Source organism: Nannospalax galili, unplaced genomic scaffold (genome assembly GCF_000622305.1).
Source record: "Nannospalax galili isolate Female #2095 unplaced genomic scaffold, S.galili_v1.0 scaffold281, whole genome shotgun sequence".
Classification (NCBI taxonomy): domain Eukaryota; kingdom Metazoa; phylum Chordata; class Mammalia; order Rodentia; family Spalacidae; genus Nannospalax; species Nannospalax galili.
In genome coordinates, this window is record NW_008349068.1 from 2771683 (window position 1) to 2788878 (window position 17196).

The 17196-nt window shown below is 39.5% G+C and overlaps 1 protein-coding gene across 2 annotated transcripts in view; it reads left to right on the plus strand.

Annotated features, from left to right (window-relative positions):
* Pard3b (par-3 family cell polarity regulator beta) overlaps positions 1–17196 on the plus strand; it is a 1142550-nt gene that overhangs the window by 977090 nt on the left and 148264 nt on the right. For both annotated transcript variants that reach the window (XM_017801393.2, XM_017801395.2), the window contains exon 20: positions 5710–6012. In XM_017801393.2, coding sequence (XP_017656882.1) covers positions 5710–6012 — 303 coding nt within the window. The remainder of the gene's footprint in view (positions 1–5709; positions 6013–17196) is intronic.

A 17196-nucleotide genomic window follows, 5' to 3' on the forward strand; every position in this document is an offset into this window, starting at 1 on the left:
TGCCTGCAGAGGCCATAAAAGGGTGTCAGATCCCCTGGAACTGGAGTTATACATGGTTGTCAGCCTCTATGTGGGTACTGAGAACCAAACTCAGATCCACTGGACGAGCAGCCAGTACTCTGAACCACTGAGCCATCTCTCCAGTCCCTCTGGCTTTCTTTTCTAATGCTTCTTTTGTTTTCTATTTTCTGCTCCATGGTTGTGTTTTGCTTTGTTTATTTTCCCCTTGCTGATAATTTGCTCTTTTAGTGGTTTCTTTGTAATTATGTTTACTATATTCAGATCTGTTTCTTGATTTATCAACTGTAAACAGTAACTACTGAAGCCTGCTTTGGATGGTGAGGAAATAAACAGCCCAGCATAGTCTCCTAACTCACCTCCTCAATACCTTCTCATTTTCATTAGTGATGATATCTAAATATTGGCAGCACATATAATATTTACATTTTCCTGTCATTGCTATTCCCACAGATGTTTTTCCCCACATCTACCTGTAAGTGAATGTATTGTTCACCTCTAGACTTTTCATTCAACAGCTTTACCATTGTTTTGACCAACTTTGCTGTTATAACAAGACACTTAAAAATTAAGTAATTTGGGGCTGGAGAGATGGCTCAGCAGTTAAGAACACTGGTTGTTCTTGCAGAAGACCCAGGTTCGAATCCCAGCACCCACAGGGCAGCTAACAACTGTCCATAACTCCAGTTCCAGGGGATCTGACAGCCTCTTCTATCCTCTGTGGGCATTACATGACATGGGTGCACTTACCTACATGCAGGCAATACACACATACACATAAAATAAAAAATAATAAGGGCTGGAGAGATGGCTCAATGGTTAAGAACACTGGTTCTTGCAGAAGACCCAGGTTCGAATTCCAGCACCCACATGGCAGCTAACAACTGTCCATAATTCCAGTTGCAGGGGATCCAACAGCCTCTTCTGACCTCTGTGGGCATTGCATGACGCAGGTGCACTTACCTACATGCAGGCAATACAGAAACTTACTTTCTCACAGTAATGGAGGTTGGGGAATTCAGCCTCTTCCAGAAGACCCCATCCTTTGACACCAACACAACGCCAATTACCCTGTAACACACAAATTTGAGAGTACCTTCAGACAAGAGGAACCAGGCTGATTTCTTCATTTTGATTCAATTCTTGGTTATCTGCTCTCATGGTTTGAATGTCAAAATGCCCCCAATAACTCATGTGTTTGAACACTTGATCCCCAGCTAGTGACACTGTTTTGGAAGATTTACGAAACCTTTAAGAAGTGGAACTTTGCTAGAGAAAGTGCTTCACTAGGGCCAGGCTTAAGGATTTAGAGCCTGGTTCTACTTCCCATCTGCTCTCTGCATCCTGATTGTGAATACAGCTACTTCATGCCCCCACCTTCCCCACAATGATGGGCTGTATCCCCTCCAACTGCAAGCCAAAATAAAACGTTCCTCCCTTAAGTTGTTTTTTGTTAGGAATTTTGTCAGAGAATACAAAAAGTAGCTAATACTGCTACTTTTTAAATTAAGTAGTTTTTCAAGATGACTCTCTGCAAGTACAATATTCCCTTTGTGTTTTTAAGTGTCTCAGAGTGTTTTCCTTTTGTCTTTGTTCATATTGAGACCACCATGAATCTGCCGGAATTTCAGATGACTTTGTTTTTCTCCTTCTTGAAATAATACTTAAGTTTATTACATGCACTGAGCTCTGTTTTCTCTTTTACTCAGTTTAATTTTCAGATATTTGTATGACCAATTAAATATGCTTCCTGACCTACAATGTTTGAAATCTAAAGAAAAATGTATGCTAAAACATCATATTAAGTAATACGGGAATAGTAATGTAAGGTCACCAATAGCTTCAATTCTTTGTTCTTTCAAATTAATTTCCTTTCCCGGTTCGCTATGTCACTGTCCTAGGAGTTTATTTTCTATGGTCTTCCATTCAGGGGAGAAGGTTATGACAACAGATGAACCTGCTTTTCCATGAGGTCTCCTCAATGATTGGCTTTATTTTGATGAGTCTGGGTTTATCTCTACTCTCACACCTTCCAAATACAATACAGTTTGCTCCTTCTTTTTCTCCCCATTTCATCTCCATGACGTTTACTCACAGACAGGGGACTCATCACAAGGCATTTAGCTCTTCCAGCCCCACTTCTCCACTCTGAAGCCGGGTCTTCAAAAAGACCTACCCACAATCCCAGCATCCTTTCCTGTTCTCAGACTCTTTTTTCTGAGTAAAAGTATGCTGACTATACTCTTGCAGACTTTTTCCTTTACTTCAGGGAAATGTGTGCCCTCCTAGAAATGTAAACATGTATTAGCTCTAGGCATAATCCCCATTTTTACATGGGTCTCAGTTTCAGTGCAAAGTGTAGGGTTGTAGCCATTTTCTAACTCCATTTTAGGTTAATTTTCTTCCCTATTTCTTGATCATTTGCTCAGGTAGAGTTTCAGTGAGAATAGTGAGGTAACCAGGCTCTCACTTAGTCATTTATGATAATCTCCAGGGCAGAGATTCTTGACCTGACTGATGCAATGGAAAAGCTCTTTAAAGAAGATTATTGTAGCAGCTTCTCTGGTACAGGTGAGAGTGGGATAACGTGATATGCCAAAACTCTCCGAAAAATTTAGACTCACACAGTCCAATGGGACTTCTTGCAATCATGGAGTTAGTCGACATCTTCACTACCAATTCAGTGGTCACTGGCTACATGTAGCTATTAAACACTTGAATGTGTTTTATGAGACTGAAAAAATGCATTTATTTAATTAACTTAAATGTAAATGTATAGAGCATAGACAGAAAATGGCTAGCATAATTAGACAGTGCTGAGCTAGAAAATACAAAAGTTGGTTACTAACTATGGCCAAGGAAATGAAAATTGAAAAGGAACATCCAAAAAGTGTTATGGAAAGAAGAGACAATAGTGTTTCAAAGAGAGAAAATGGAGATTTAAATAATTCAGAGGTGGTGTGCCCAAGAGAATGGGTATGCCAGTAGTACCAGGAAATAAAATGGGCTATATTAGCAAAGGCCTTTCTAAAATTTCGATATTTAAACAGGTTGAGTTCCCAATGGTAGAGAGACCTCCAAGTGGAAACAACTAGAAACAATTAGACTTCCTATTCTACTTGGGGATGGGGGTGGGTCAGAGATACTGAAATGAAATCTTTTTTCTTTGGCACTCTCTTGAGAGAGTCTCTTCTGCCTCCATGCACCCCCTTTCAGAGATTGCCTTGTCCTCCCCCACATGGAGATACCCTGATATATGGCATAATAATGATGGTTCAGAGAAATTACTATTTCACCTACTGAGTGACTAATATGAAATTAGTTACTCCAACCCTCAGTGGTGCAGAGAAGATGGAGGAGGAATTTGGTTTTGTTTTAGAAAGGAAAAATACAAGATACAATACTGCTTGGCACACACGGAGAGCTTTTTTCATCTGAGAATATCTGTACATACTCAGCAAGCTTAATAAGAAAACCTCTAAGAAAGGGAAAGGGTGAAATCAGGAAACACAGATCCCAGTGTTCTATGATTTAGAAAATCTGGTTTGGGATTTTCCTCTTCCATTAATACACAAGTGTAGCCCCATGTGGAAGCCATGAGCCATTTATCGCTCTACTGACAGAGTTCTCTTAAAGGCATCCCACTTATAAGGGGGCTTATACACACAATATCCCACCCCTGATTTTACCAACGACTTTCTCTGTATTTGTAGGGGAAATCCATCACTATCCTCATAGTGCAATGAGCATTCTCCAATAATGCAGTCAAAACAATCCCTGGAAACACTGTTTCATTGGAAAATGGAGCAAGTTGTCTTGTCTATAAAAAAATATTCAAAACAAACATCCGTGAATCTGGGACTAACATGCTTTGAAAGGGGACAGGCAAGGCCCCTTAACGAGTACACTACTGTGTAATCTGCCTTTTATCTTAATTAAAAATCCCTTAGAGACTCAATGCCTTATACAAAAATATAAATCATCCCAATTACTTATATGTAAGGTACATTTTTTTGGCCTACCCGAAACAGATATTCACTAATGTGTCCTGGCATTTATTTTCATGTGGTGTGACCTGAAGACAGATGCTGCTTTTTCACTCTGTACCTTCTTACTGTTTTATTCTGTTGCTTTTTCTTTCTCTTGACTGATTTCTTCTCCTTTCTACTAAAAAATCCAAAATAAAAACACTGTCCTGTCAGAAGAAAAAGTACCTTGAAAGATCATGACTTCTAAAGGTTTTGACAAAGGATTTGATGTTTTGTAAAATAAAACTAGCTTCCATGTACAAAAACAACTGTTTTGTTTGAAGAGGAGATGATGCTGAGGGGCCTCGGGTTCTGTTTGTAACTCACGCAGCCCTTCTGTCAGTGTGCGCAGGTCCAGGCGGATCCTTCACCACTAGCCGTAGTCCTCATATCTTCTCTGAGTCCTGGACCTCAGCTCTGTTGCTATCTTTCCTTGAATTCTCTTTAGCCACCTAAGCTAGTATCATCTTACTCTTTAATTTTTAAATTTATTTTTACGTATATGAGTATTTTGCCCTAATGTAAGTGCACCCATGCATGCAAGCCTGCAGAGGCTAGAAGACGGCATCAGATCCCCTAGAACTGGAGTTCCAGACAGTTGATAGCTGTCATGTGAGTACCAAACCTGGGTCCTCTGCAAGAGAAGCCAACGCTGTTAACCACTGAGCCATCTCTCCAACCCCCATATTACTCTCTTATCTCATAAATTCTGCATCTTCTTTTCTCAGGAATGGAAAGTTAAATCCTTTCAAATTAGTGCTGAGGGCTTCTTGACATCATCCAGACCACCATCGTCCAATAGGACATCCCCATGATCTTTCCACCTTACCACATAAGTGGGAGTCGAAGAGAACCGATCTAATGCTCTCCAGATAAAGTATCAGATTCTCATAATTCAGGTAGATATGGAATCCACCTAAATGTATATCTCTGCTCCATCCCCAGTGGTCTGTGTAGTGTCACTGAATAGCAGTAACATTCTGTAATACCACTTAAAGCTTTAGCACTGTGGAGTTCTGCCAGTAATGGTGTTTAATTCACTTATATGTGCCAATTCATCTCTGTCACAAGCCTATTAATTTCTTCATTATTTTTACTCTGTCCCTAGCCCTTGTATAATGAGACACAATGATCCCCATTTGTGTAACCAAAAAACTTAGAGTCTCTTATAAATTACCCTAGATTCCACTGCTTTTAGTGATGAGACAGCCTCTGTATTTCTTTTTCATATTTAAATCAATTTTTGCAAACCCTTCTCCAGTGGAATGCACTGAAACTCTAGGGTACTAAAGAGTGAAGTCAGCAGAAGTGTAGGATTCTGATGGGCTCTTTCACATACATCCTTGTCCTATGAAAGATTTTTATGGTATTACTCTAGAGCTGTACTGTTTCCACAAATACCACTCCTTTGTATGGAGGGATGACTATCAGCCCAAATGCCTATAGCGTTGCTATCAAAGTGAAGACTCTGTGACAAAAAAAGGTTATGGATATAAAATTAATCCTCTTATGCCGATGGCATTTCTGCATGGTGTGATCTCGAGTAAACAGGAAAGTGTCAGCTAAGTGGCTAGCAAGAGTTAACATGGATTCAGGAGAGCATTTCATTGTATCAGCAGATGAAACTCACATTCATCTCTGCTCTCTCTTCTGTATTTTTCAGGATTGGAGCAAAACATCAGGAGCTAAGGGAAAAGCAGACAAGAGGTCTTGTTGATTATGCCACTGGAGTGATTGGATCAGTGCACGACATGGACGATGATGAAATGGACCCCAATTATGCCAGAGTCAACCACTTTCGGGAACCATGTGCATCAGCAAATGTCTTTAGATCTCCATCTCCTCCTCGGGTTGGACCACTCAGTTACCCTCGGGATGGACGTCCACTGTCTCCAGAGAGAGACCACTTAGAGGGTCTCTATGCCAAGGTCAACAAGCCATATCATCCACCAGCTCCAGTTGACAGGTAATATGACTTAGTGAAAGATGAATGCAGTTTTAATTCAGTAAGTTTCAAATCATCTCTACTGCAGAAGTAAATAAAAATATGCCCTTCGATCTATGAAAACTGAAATGACATGGCACCCTAGACAAGTGCTCTACTTTGACATAAAACCATACCCATTTATAAGGTGGCGTGAATGGATAGGCACTGTAGAGCAGATAGTATACCAGGGAGCAATTTTTGCAGAAATACGGTGTCAGAAGTAATGATGAAAACTTTGAAGGAATATTGTCTTTTGTCCTAAGAGCCCTATTATAAGAGAATTATTCAAGAAGATGGCATGAAACTTGGAGGTGAGAAGTCAGAGAAGAGCAAATGACTTTCAAATAGGTTTAATTGAAGTAGATTATAGATAACTGTAGAAGTACCAGGAAATTTGGAAAAATAAGATTGGGATTTTATACTCTAGAAAACCTTGACTGTCTAGCTATTCATGGATGAGCAGAGGTAGAAAAGGAGACGATCTTGGCACTAGGAGTTTGGTGAGGGAGAGAAAGATAGGAGGTGACCTTTAGCTTTGGCAGCAAAGGAAAGAGATGGTGAGAGCATCCTTCAGTACAACTGAAGCAAGAAAGGACAGAGATGATTCCAACCCCACCTCTTGCCAAAAGAAAAATGCCCTATCTTGAAAGACTGATCAAAAAGAGCTCCAGTGAATATGCACCATTAGGTGACCCTTGGAGTTGCACATGCAAGGAAGGAGGTGACCCACCTTGCTCTAATCTGACTGCTACTGCTTGAAATCTGGAGGGAGGAAGTGCAAGGAAGATGCAAAAAGCTCTTATTCTAGATGAAAGAAAAAACTCATTTTCCAGATTTCTCAGGGTTCTGACAACTACCCAGTCCCTCACAGTAGCCAGCTTTTGTGTGATAGCATGATATATTGCATATGTTTACGGTTTACATTTCCCCAGCTGGGTGATATTATGCACTTTCAATTAGGTTGGGGAGAGGAAAGGAAATCATGGCATTTTTATGCAGACTGTAAAGTGTAGCTTCACAAGAATGATTACCTTTCAGAGCCTTTCCAATAACCAAGTAGGAAGGAAGGAGCAATTTTTAATCCTTACTGTCAAGCTTCCAGGTTGATAATATTAAAGAAAGATGGTCAAGTTTTTCTTTAGGACAAAATGAAAATATAAATTCCTATGGCTGTGTGATATGGCCATCATAACTAAATTGCTAATTTAAAGGATTGATTAAGAGTTGGCCTTTTCCTCTCCAGCCTTCATATAGGGTTGAATTTTATCATGTAAATAATAATACTATACTTGAGTCTATTCTGGCCTAAAGCATAGTCAATCTTCCTTTCTCTAAGTCAGAAAGGGCTTCATTGCAATCCCCTTTGCATACGTCTACTGATAGAGTAGGACAGGAAGACTATATTTCTTAGATCCTCTCAAGTCAGTGCCTTCCAATACTAATTTCATGGAACTAAATGTGAGGCATTCTGTATGAAGAGGTTCTCATACCAAATCCACAAGCAGAATTGCACCATGGAAACAAGTTTTCTGACTATAGTCTTCTTATGCCCAGTGTGCTAATATACAATCTTAGTCTCTAAGCGCACCATATAACTAGTACTTATCATACCCCAAATGTTTGTCACCTAAAGTTGATTTTCCCCTAAATGTAATAGCTATTTTTTAAGACTTTGGGTTATTTAGTTCCCCACCCATCTGATGACATCCATGAGCTAAACAACTCAGAAGGAGGAAAGCTCTATTTCAGTACAGTTTCAGAGATTTCAGTCCATGCCATGCCACTTGGCCAAATTGTTTCTTGGCTTCCCATCATGGTAGGTAATATGTGTTGCAACAAAGCTGCTCATTTCATGGCAGTGGGGAAGCAGAGAGGGCTGGAGGAGAGGAGTAGGAACAAAATATACCTGTCAAAGTCATTCCCCATATGATGAATAATGTTGTCGACTTGACAGGGTCTAGAATCATCTGGGAGACAAACCACTGAGCATCTGTGAAGGAGTTTCTAGACTGGGTTAAATGAAGTGGAAAGGCACACCTTCACGTGGGTCTCACCATTTCAGGAGCTAGAGTCCCGCACTGAATAAAAAGAAAGCAAACTGAGCAACAGCATTTTTCTCTCTCTACTTCCTGATGATGTGACCAACTGCCTCAAGCTCCTGTTGCCATGACTTTTCCACCTTGATGGATTGTACCCTCCCAGTGACCTACTTCAAACTTGGCTCCACCTCTGATTGATTAGCTATGATCTTATCAATAGATAAACCTTATCAATTGACTAACCCACTGATGACATTAGCACCCAGTCAGCTCTCAATAGGCCCATCTCTGAATACTTCTGCACTAGGACCAATCTTTCAACACTAAATCAATAGGGGAAATTTGAGACCTAAACCATAACAGGCACAGAAAATCTTTACCGATGTAGATTAGACCAAGAAAGAAATATCTTTGGATAATCTTAAAGACAGCCACTATAAAATGCTGTCAAGAAAAATTACTTGTTTGCTGCTCAGCCCAGATATCTATATGAGTAATGGAGTCTTAATTTTGGCTCTGACCTCTGTGTTAATAAACGAACTAAAGCTGCTTTCAGCAGAGTTTTTTTGACTGCTGTCATATTTTGGATAGCAGATCAAAGAGGAATTCCTTATGCCCAGAATAGTCTTTATTTAGCTCTTATCTTTAAGTATAATTAAAGACTGATCTGTTCTTTTTTTTTTTTTTTTTTTTTAAAATCCTAACTAGTTTATTGGATAGTAGCTATTGTCATCATGATTACTCTTGTTACCATTAATACTGTCCTTGCATCAGTGAAATTCTGGGTCCAGGTGAATCTAAGAAAATTTCCTTTGGGCAGTAAACCAAGCACTGTCTCCATGCAGATGCTATAAGTTCTAAACCTACTTTATTTAAAATTAAAGGGTCTCATCTAGTCATTCTTCCATAGCTAGGCATTTATTTGGTATCTACTATGTTCTGGATTCTGTAGAATGATCTGGGGAAGATAGGAAGATAATCACAACATGACAATGAGGACTGTGGCCAAGTAGCTAGAAAGAGCATGTGTGTTAGGAAAGCTCAGAGCATAGAGCTTGGGTAGGAAGGAAGGCATAGGAAATGAGGCTCATACCAGGCTTAAGTCACTTTGTGGATGAATAGGTTGCATCTTAGGGTGATACTTGCTGATTGTTAGTAACTACCTGGAAGTTGTCGTAAGAAGGAATATTAGCCTGGGCTTCCTAAAAGAACAGACCCAATAGAAATAGAATGAACACATACACACACACACACACACACACACACACACACACACACACTCTCTCTCTCTCTCTCTCTCTCTCCATATATATATATATATATATATGTATGTATATGTATATATAATTAGGTTGGCTTATACTATATGGTGGTCTGAGTAGCCCAACAATGATTGTCTCACACTGGAAAGGCCAAGAATCTGGGAGCTGTTCCATACATGAAGCTGGATGTCCCAGAGATTCCATCTGGTGCTGAAGTTCTGAAGGATTCCTGTAGAGATGATCATCTTCAGTCTATGTTGGAAGCCTGAAGAAGCTGGTTCTAGTATCAGCTAGAAATGCTAAGCAACAAGATAAACTCGCCAGCAAGAGTGAAGGCAAGCAGGCCAAAAGCAAATTTTCCTTCTCCCCTGTCTGTTTATCTGGGCTGCTACCAGAAAGTGCCACCACATTTAGGGTGGGTCTTCCCGCTTCACCTAATCTGATCAAGCAGCAGTTTGCGTTTTAGTTGATTCCAGATCCAGTCAAGTTGAAAACCAAGATTAGCCATTACAAAAGGATTCTGAAGTTCTCTGTCTTAGGCTCCAGCAACCTGAGTGGTGGCATGTGAGAACTGGACAGTGATATATGCTCTGATCCTGTGACCAATGGGAAATAGTCAAGTGTATAATTGGAGAATTAGCTGATAGATTTGAATTTAGGGAAAACAGCTCATGTAGCTTGGTGGCAGACTAAGCAGACAGTAGCCTGTAAGACACATTGGGATATGATTAGAGTAGTGAAGGATGACAAGCATTTGAGAAAAGGAATAGCCCTAGAGACAGATAGAAGTGAAAACCATCTAAAACTTTGGTTAAAACAAAGGGAAAGATGTTTAGCAGATACCATAGAAATGATGCTATGAATTGCTCCACAGAGGTCAAGAGGATAAGGACTACAAAGAGAGTGTGTAGTATTGTCACTAAGAGGCCATTGGTGAACTTAGAGAGGGCAGTGTAAATAGCTCAGTAGGAGCAGAGGAAGAATTATAATGAGAACTGATGAGGAGGTGAGACTATAGAGAGTGGACTCAATGGTAAAGAGAGCAGAGCTGTAGGATGAAGAAGGCTGTGACCTTACATTGTATCTATGATGTTGCTTTAGAACAAATGAGAATGTAGCCACTCTAGAAAAATCCCATGATAATTCTGTAGAAACTGAGCCTCCGAGAACTTGAGTAGCTTCCCTAAAGTTAGGCCTTCATAGATTTCTTTTCCCTAACCCATCCTGTCACTTAGACCCATACTGCATAACTAGTTCCTAGTTAAAGGAACTAGTATAGTACCAAGATAAAGTGGCTCAATTTGGGCTTTTGACATGTTAATGGCACATTAAACCATGACTTTTGGAATGAGGCTGACCTGGGTTCAGTTCTCTTCCAGATAACTACTGCATGACCTTCAATAACTTGCCCAAGAGGCTATGTTATGTCTTTGTGTAAACAATGCCACAAATATTTACTGAGCATCTACCAAGGGCCAGAACTGGAGATTTAGCTTGAGTTCACTAGGGAATGGGGGAGTACTGTATGGTCCCCTTGTAGGGGGGCCGCTATATGCTGAGGGATATATAGACCTAAACATGCAAAGACAATGCAGTGTACAAAAGGCCATTGGAGATTTGGCACATGGTTGCCACTGTGGCTGGGGCTATTTGGGTAGAGAATGGGGGAGCATGAGTGAAAGTCAAAGTGAAAGGAACTGTGGTCTGTTGGAGCAGAGCTTCTTAAATTCTTTTCACTATAAGCCTTTTACACCCAAGATTTTATGCAACCCCAAGTATATAGGTAAGTAAAATATATATACAAACCAAATATTTACTGATAATAAATCATAAATCAATTTACTTGAAACAATTCTTTATGTATAATTTTGCCACTCTAAAGATGAAAGTAGATTTGAATTCTAATGAGATGAGTATGCTTGTTTATTTTTATATAAAGAATTAAATCTTGGCTGAATATTTGATGCTGTAGGACATAAAGCAACTTCAATATTTTCAGTGTTGATCAATACTTTGATTTTATAATTGTCAATGCTGAGAACACCACTTCACATAAATACATAGTACAAAATGACAGAAGTCTGTTTAGGGCCATTTTAGAAATTGTTGGAAATTCTGTCCTCATCCCGAGCCAAAATTCATATAACAATTTTTTAGAGAAACACAAGTCAGCAAATCTAACAGCAATTTTTAAAATCAAACATTCTAACACAATACAATCCAAAGGTCTATAAATTTGACATTCACATGCCGAGAAATAATAGTAGGAAAATATTAAAAGTCCATCTTTACAATAAAAACACTGCAGCCCATAACATACAGTAGTCTCAAATCTGAGCCAAGGTGTTTCAGGTAGTGCTTGCTGGCAGTGCATGGCATGTGCAGTTAAAGTGTTTGTGTTGTGTATTCAGAGCCAAGGCTGTAGTAAAGTCCTGGGAGCAGCATGGGTGAGTGTTGCCAGAAACACCCTGAATTCATTATGTGTTTGATTTTTTTAAATTAATTTTGGCAATTTTACATTCAGAAATCTTTCACTGTTACCAAATTTTTGTGACCCCCACCCCCATATTCGGTTGTGGCCACTTATACAGCCATGACCCACAGTTTTTAGAAGCTGGGCATTAGAGGAAGTGGAACAGAATCAATGGCAAGAAATAAAATAGGAAGGCCCCAGAGCCGAGCTGAAGAGGGGAAGACAGAGCCTTGGTCACCATGATGAGGTGTACACACTCATAGTGAGAGAGGCGGGATAGACAGCTGTGAGGAAAAGGGGCTTGCTGAGGGTTTGAGCATGATTCACAATCCTAGAATCCCACAGGCTGACCAATGTGGAATATCTCACCTCCTCTCTGCAAGATGGAGGGACGGTTGCTTAATATAATAATGGCCTCAAATGCTGTGCTAGTTGATCATGATTTAACTTTTTTATTCTGTTTTCCCTACATAAAATATATCTTATTTGTTCATACATCTTTTAAATAATACTTTTATTGATTCTTTGAGAATTTCATGTAATGTATTCTGATCATATTCAGACCAGACCCTGTACCCATTTGTCTCACAGTAGCTCTGACTTGAGACAACTTCTGCCTCTTCTCTCCTTGATTCTAGACAGTTGACCCTAAACCTCTAGCCCATCTCAGAAAAAGCCTTGGTTTACACAGGATTTACCTGTAAATGGCAATGGTTAGAAAAGATCCCTATTACCATGATGGTGACACATGACTGCTTCTCGCACTGCTATTTCTTTGAGGATTTGAACATCGCCTGGGTTAAGTCCTGCCCTCTGAGCGTGGCAGCCCCTGGGATACTAGCATGCTGGTCCTACCCCTATAATACAAGCATGTAAAGGGTTCTCACAGTACCTGAACATTCAGGATTTATGTTTACATGAGGTCAGAATGGTCCCAAATCATGACTTCAGGGACTGCAGGGCATTGGTGTCCCTTAATCTGCAGTTCTGGTTCTACATTAGTTTTGTGATTATTTGACATGATGCTTTAAGCTTAAGGACCACTGTATTAGAATTTGAGAGAAAACTAACAAAATAAGCAAGCTATAAATTCCGGCCACTGGCAAGAAATGGGAGATGGAAAAAGGAAGAGAGAAAGGCGTGCCTTTGCCTTTTGAGTTGCAGTCAGCAATAGAGGACTGCAAACAGCTGTAGAAAAGGGGACAGTCCTCAGGATAATAGTGAGAAAGCCCAGCATGTCAGGGCAAGCATGCTTAGGATTCTGGCCAGTATTCAAAGAAGACATAGAAAAGGAGAAACAGAAAAGTCACACTTTTTGAGTTAGAACTCAGAAAAGCAGTGAGCTTAGCAGTAAAGACCCACAGAGCAACTGTTTTTTTGACATTCTTGACTAGCAATTGACATGCCTTATCAATAAAAATAATCTTGGATGTAAGATACCCTCTTCGTGAATGTTTTATAAAACATATACCAAACATAGGAATTAACAAATGAGTAAGTTTATAGAACATCATAACATCAACAGTGGGGCTCATTGTTTTCCTGCTCTCAAATGGGAGGCACACAGCCCACTATGGAGATGCTGCTCAACTTCAAGCTTCATCACAGTGGGCACCATCCCTGCTTTTGCTAAGCATTGCCTCCCCAGTTCCGGGGGCAATTGCTACTCCATAGGTAACTTTGGAATGAGTGAGTGAATGTTTTATAGTCTTAGAGCTGGATGTGACCGACCATCAGTACCCACACCACTCATCAGAGCCATGTTGCCTCCAAATTCCTCATGTCACTTGATTCAGTCTTCCTGGGACAAGACTTGAGACATCTGTTTTCACTTTAGAACATACTGATTGGTACAGAAATGTCCACTTATGTCCACCCAAATACTGTTACCAAATAGGTAACATTTGTCATGACTCTCTAGCTAAGGGTGGCCCTTTCTGTGGCCTTGGTTAAAATGTATTAATTTTTTGAAACCTTTCATTTTAGTCCTGTAAAATGAAGACAAGGGGACACTCTATCTCAGTGGAATTTTTTGTGACTTAGATGAAATTAGCCTACTGCCTGGATCCCTAACTATCAACTACAGTTCTTCAGGAGAAGTTTTGGACAATAACATTGGACCATATAACATGTTAGGCTATATGTTGAGAAGGCCAGTGAACTAAATATAACTATTCAAGAAGGTTAATATTATATCTAGCTGTTTACCCTTGAAGTCATGCATTTCAGTACCTGGTAGAGTCCATCTGTTATGGTCACGTGGTTAATGGTCAATTCTACCTTCAATCCTAACTCTGTTGGTATATTGCAATCATCAAAGACAAAAAAAAAAAAAGAAACAAAAAAGTACAGTAATAATATATAGGACAACTGAAAAACAGCTCCAATTCTGTGAGATTAGTCATATTTGTATTAACTGAATAATCTGGTCATCAAACAGTGAGATAATTTGACAATTATTTTTAAACTACAGCTCATTAAATGTCCTAAGATGGTAATCAGAGCCATTATCTTCCTGCCATTCACTTAAATATCCAACTATCCACGGAATTGGCTAGCCATTTCCATGATCTCCAGAAAAGCTGCCAGGGACACAGTGTGTGAAATCAGATCTTGTTTGGCTACAAAAGAGAAAGCCCAATGGCTATATTTGTATTTGCTATTAAGGAATTCAGGCAGCCCTTGCCTTTTAAAATGGCCTCCGTTAATCCTTCTTGCCTTCGCCAGTGGCTGGGCCTCAGGCTTCTATTACATCATACTTCTAAGATGACTTTATGTCCACTCTCTGAAAAGAAATATTTGAAAGGGCCCAATAGCCACTGGAATTCTCTAGCCAAGCTGATCCCTTTGTAAAATTTTCCAGAAGTCCCCAATAACTTCACATTGGTACAAATTAAAGGGTCATGTCTACACGCAAGAGAATACCAAGGAATAGTGTTTCATCTTTCCAGTAAACAAAGCCAAAGGAGAGAGAAAGAAAGTACAAGTGGCTTTTAGAAAGTCACCATGGAATTCTTCACAGAGTAACTCCTGATGACTTTCTCCTTTTCCCCCTTTCACTTCCCGTTAATAATGCAAAAGTCACAGATTAGTGATACACAGCACTTTGAACAAGTATATTCTAATGAACTTTTGTGGGAGGGCTAGCCTTATTAGCAGCCCCTCTTTTATGGCTCAGACTGATATATTTCAATGTGAATAACTTCTGATATTACTTAACTAAAGCACCTGGGGTACTTATAGTCTAAGTTTTCATAATCACTAAAAAATTTTGTTTTGGAAAACTGTAAGAAAAGAGTAAGGATGGATGTGAATGGTATTAACAGGCAAGCTCTGGAGCCAGGTGGGAACAGCTGGCAATGAATACATCGTGCTACCGGGGCAATGTAGGATAATTGATATCTCTTGTCACAACAGTGTATTAATTGCAGAGATTTAGCATTTCACTAAGTCGCGCTCTATCATAGACAGCTCACATGAGACTGATGTTTGTTCCTAGTCTCCTCCCTAGTGATCTTTCCACTTAATTTTATTTCAGTTTCACTGTATTTTAGCTCTTCCTTCTGACTCACAACTTTGTGAAAGCTGTGTGTGGGATCTTAGAGATGTGGGGGGTTTTTTGGGTTTTTTGTTGGTTTTTTTTTTTTTTTTTTGTTTTTTTTGGTTGTTTTTTTTTTTTTTTTTTTAGTTCAACAGAGCCACAACCATCTCATTTCACTCTGGGAATTCCAGTGATAAATGTCATTTCCATGGAGATTTAACTCATCATTTGAATGAAGCAATCAGAATTTTTTCCCCTCAGAACATACTGCTATCAATGTTTAAGTGACTTTTAAACAATAATGAGAATCCTCTTAATGAAAGAATCTCTATGACCAGATAAGTGCTAAGGGTATATACCATTAAGTCTACTTTGCTCCATTCCTTATCTATTTCACACTTGATGTTCTCAGTAATTTGTCCCATGTTCTAAAGAGCTCTACTCTTAGGACAGTACTACTGATGGTAGACTTAAGTTGTCAGATTCTAGGGGTGAAAAATGTTGACAGCCTTCCAACTGTCCCACTCTGATGGGACTGAGTGATCATCCATTTCTAAGACTACTCCTCACTCTAACCCCAGATAAGTGAGCATGTTTGGAGACTACTTGCATCCTGGTTGCTGGAGCTATTATGTAATCATTGACTTTAATGTTTTCTAAACAAATGACTTGAACTTTGGGATCTATTCATCTACCTAAGTCTATTTACTAGGCAGAGACTAGAGGGTAAGTATAGGATATTCTCAATTAAACATAAAATAACACAAAGGGAATAGAGAATATGAGATTCTGATGGCCTAAACATGCTTAAAAAACATTCATTCTTTTCTTCGTCTATCAGGCAGCACTCCCTCATTAATTAATTCATTCATTCTGTAAATCATTAATGCCTGTTACATACTAGGCACTCTGTTCAAGTCTGTGGAGAGATACAAAAGCATTTTAGAAGCCTTAGAGTTTGCCCTCCTCCAGCAGAGCCGGATTGATACTAATATACCATAGTTACTCTAGGCCTCTTGTGACCTGTGGTTTGCATTCATCTATTAGGCTAAGCCACATACCTTTTCATTACACAATTTTTGCTGATGTGAAAAATAGATTCCAAAGTGCCCTCTTTACAATTTCTGCATTTAACGCAATGTGTAATCAAGAATAGGCCATTGTTAGGTCAATTACTTTCCTGTATTTATCTTTTCAAACAATAAATAATCAGTGGGATAAGAAAGGGCAGTAAAAGATAGTTTTAATGTTAGTACTCATAAATATCCAACATCTTAAAGAGACATTTTAATATTTATATGTTGGGGACTACCCGCCCCCTCTGGAACAAGCCTGACTGAGGACTGATATGAACTCATGCAGAAACGGAATTCAAGAGCCATTGCCTTTTACGGGCTTTCAGGCAATCCTGAGCAAGTGCTCTGGATTCCCTCAAATTTGCTTAATACTCTCTCACTTTTCAGATTGCCAATACTTGAATATACAAGCCTAAGAAGGAAACTCTTCAATGCAGACTCAGTAGACTTTCTATGTGAAGGTTAGTAGGAGGGCTCAGGCCTGAGCAGGGCTCATCCTTAGAGCAAGGCCTGACCAGATCTCCTCATAACACATCTTCCCTTTATTAGTTTCCTCATGAAATTCCAAACCAGAAGGACATTGCACTCAACGCCAGGAGCCAAAAGCACAGTTGTCTTATAAGGAAGGTTAGTCTCTAAAGTCAGACATGAAGCAAGAATAGCTCACAGGCAAAATCACCCTGAAAACAATCTGAAGTATAGTGAGCATGATATTAAAAGTACTTCTCCCAAGGCTCAGGGATCATTGCAGAAGAGAGGGACACAAAGATTG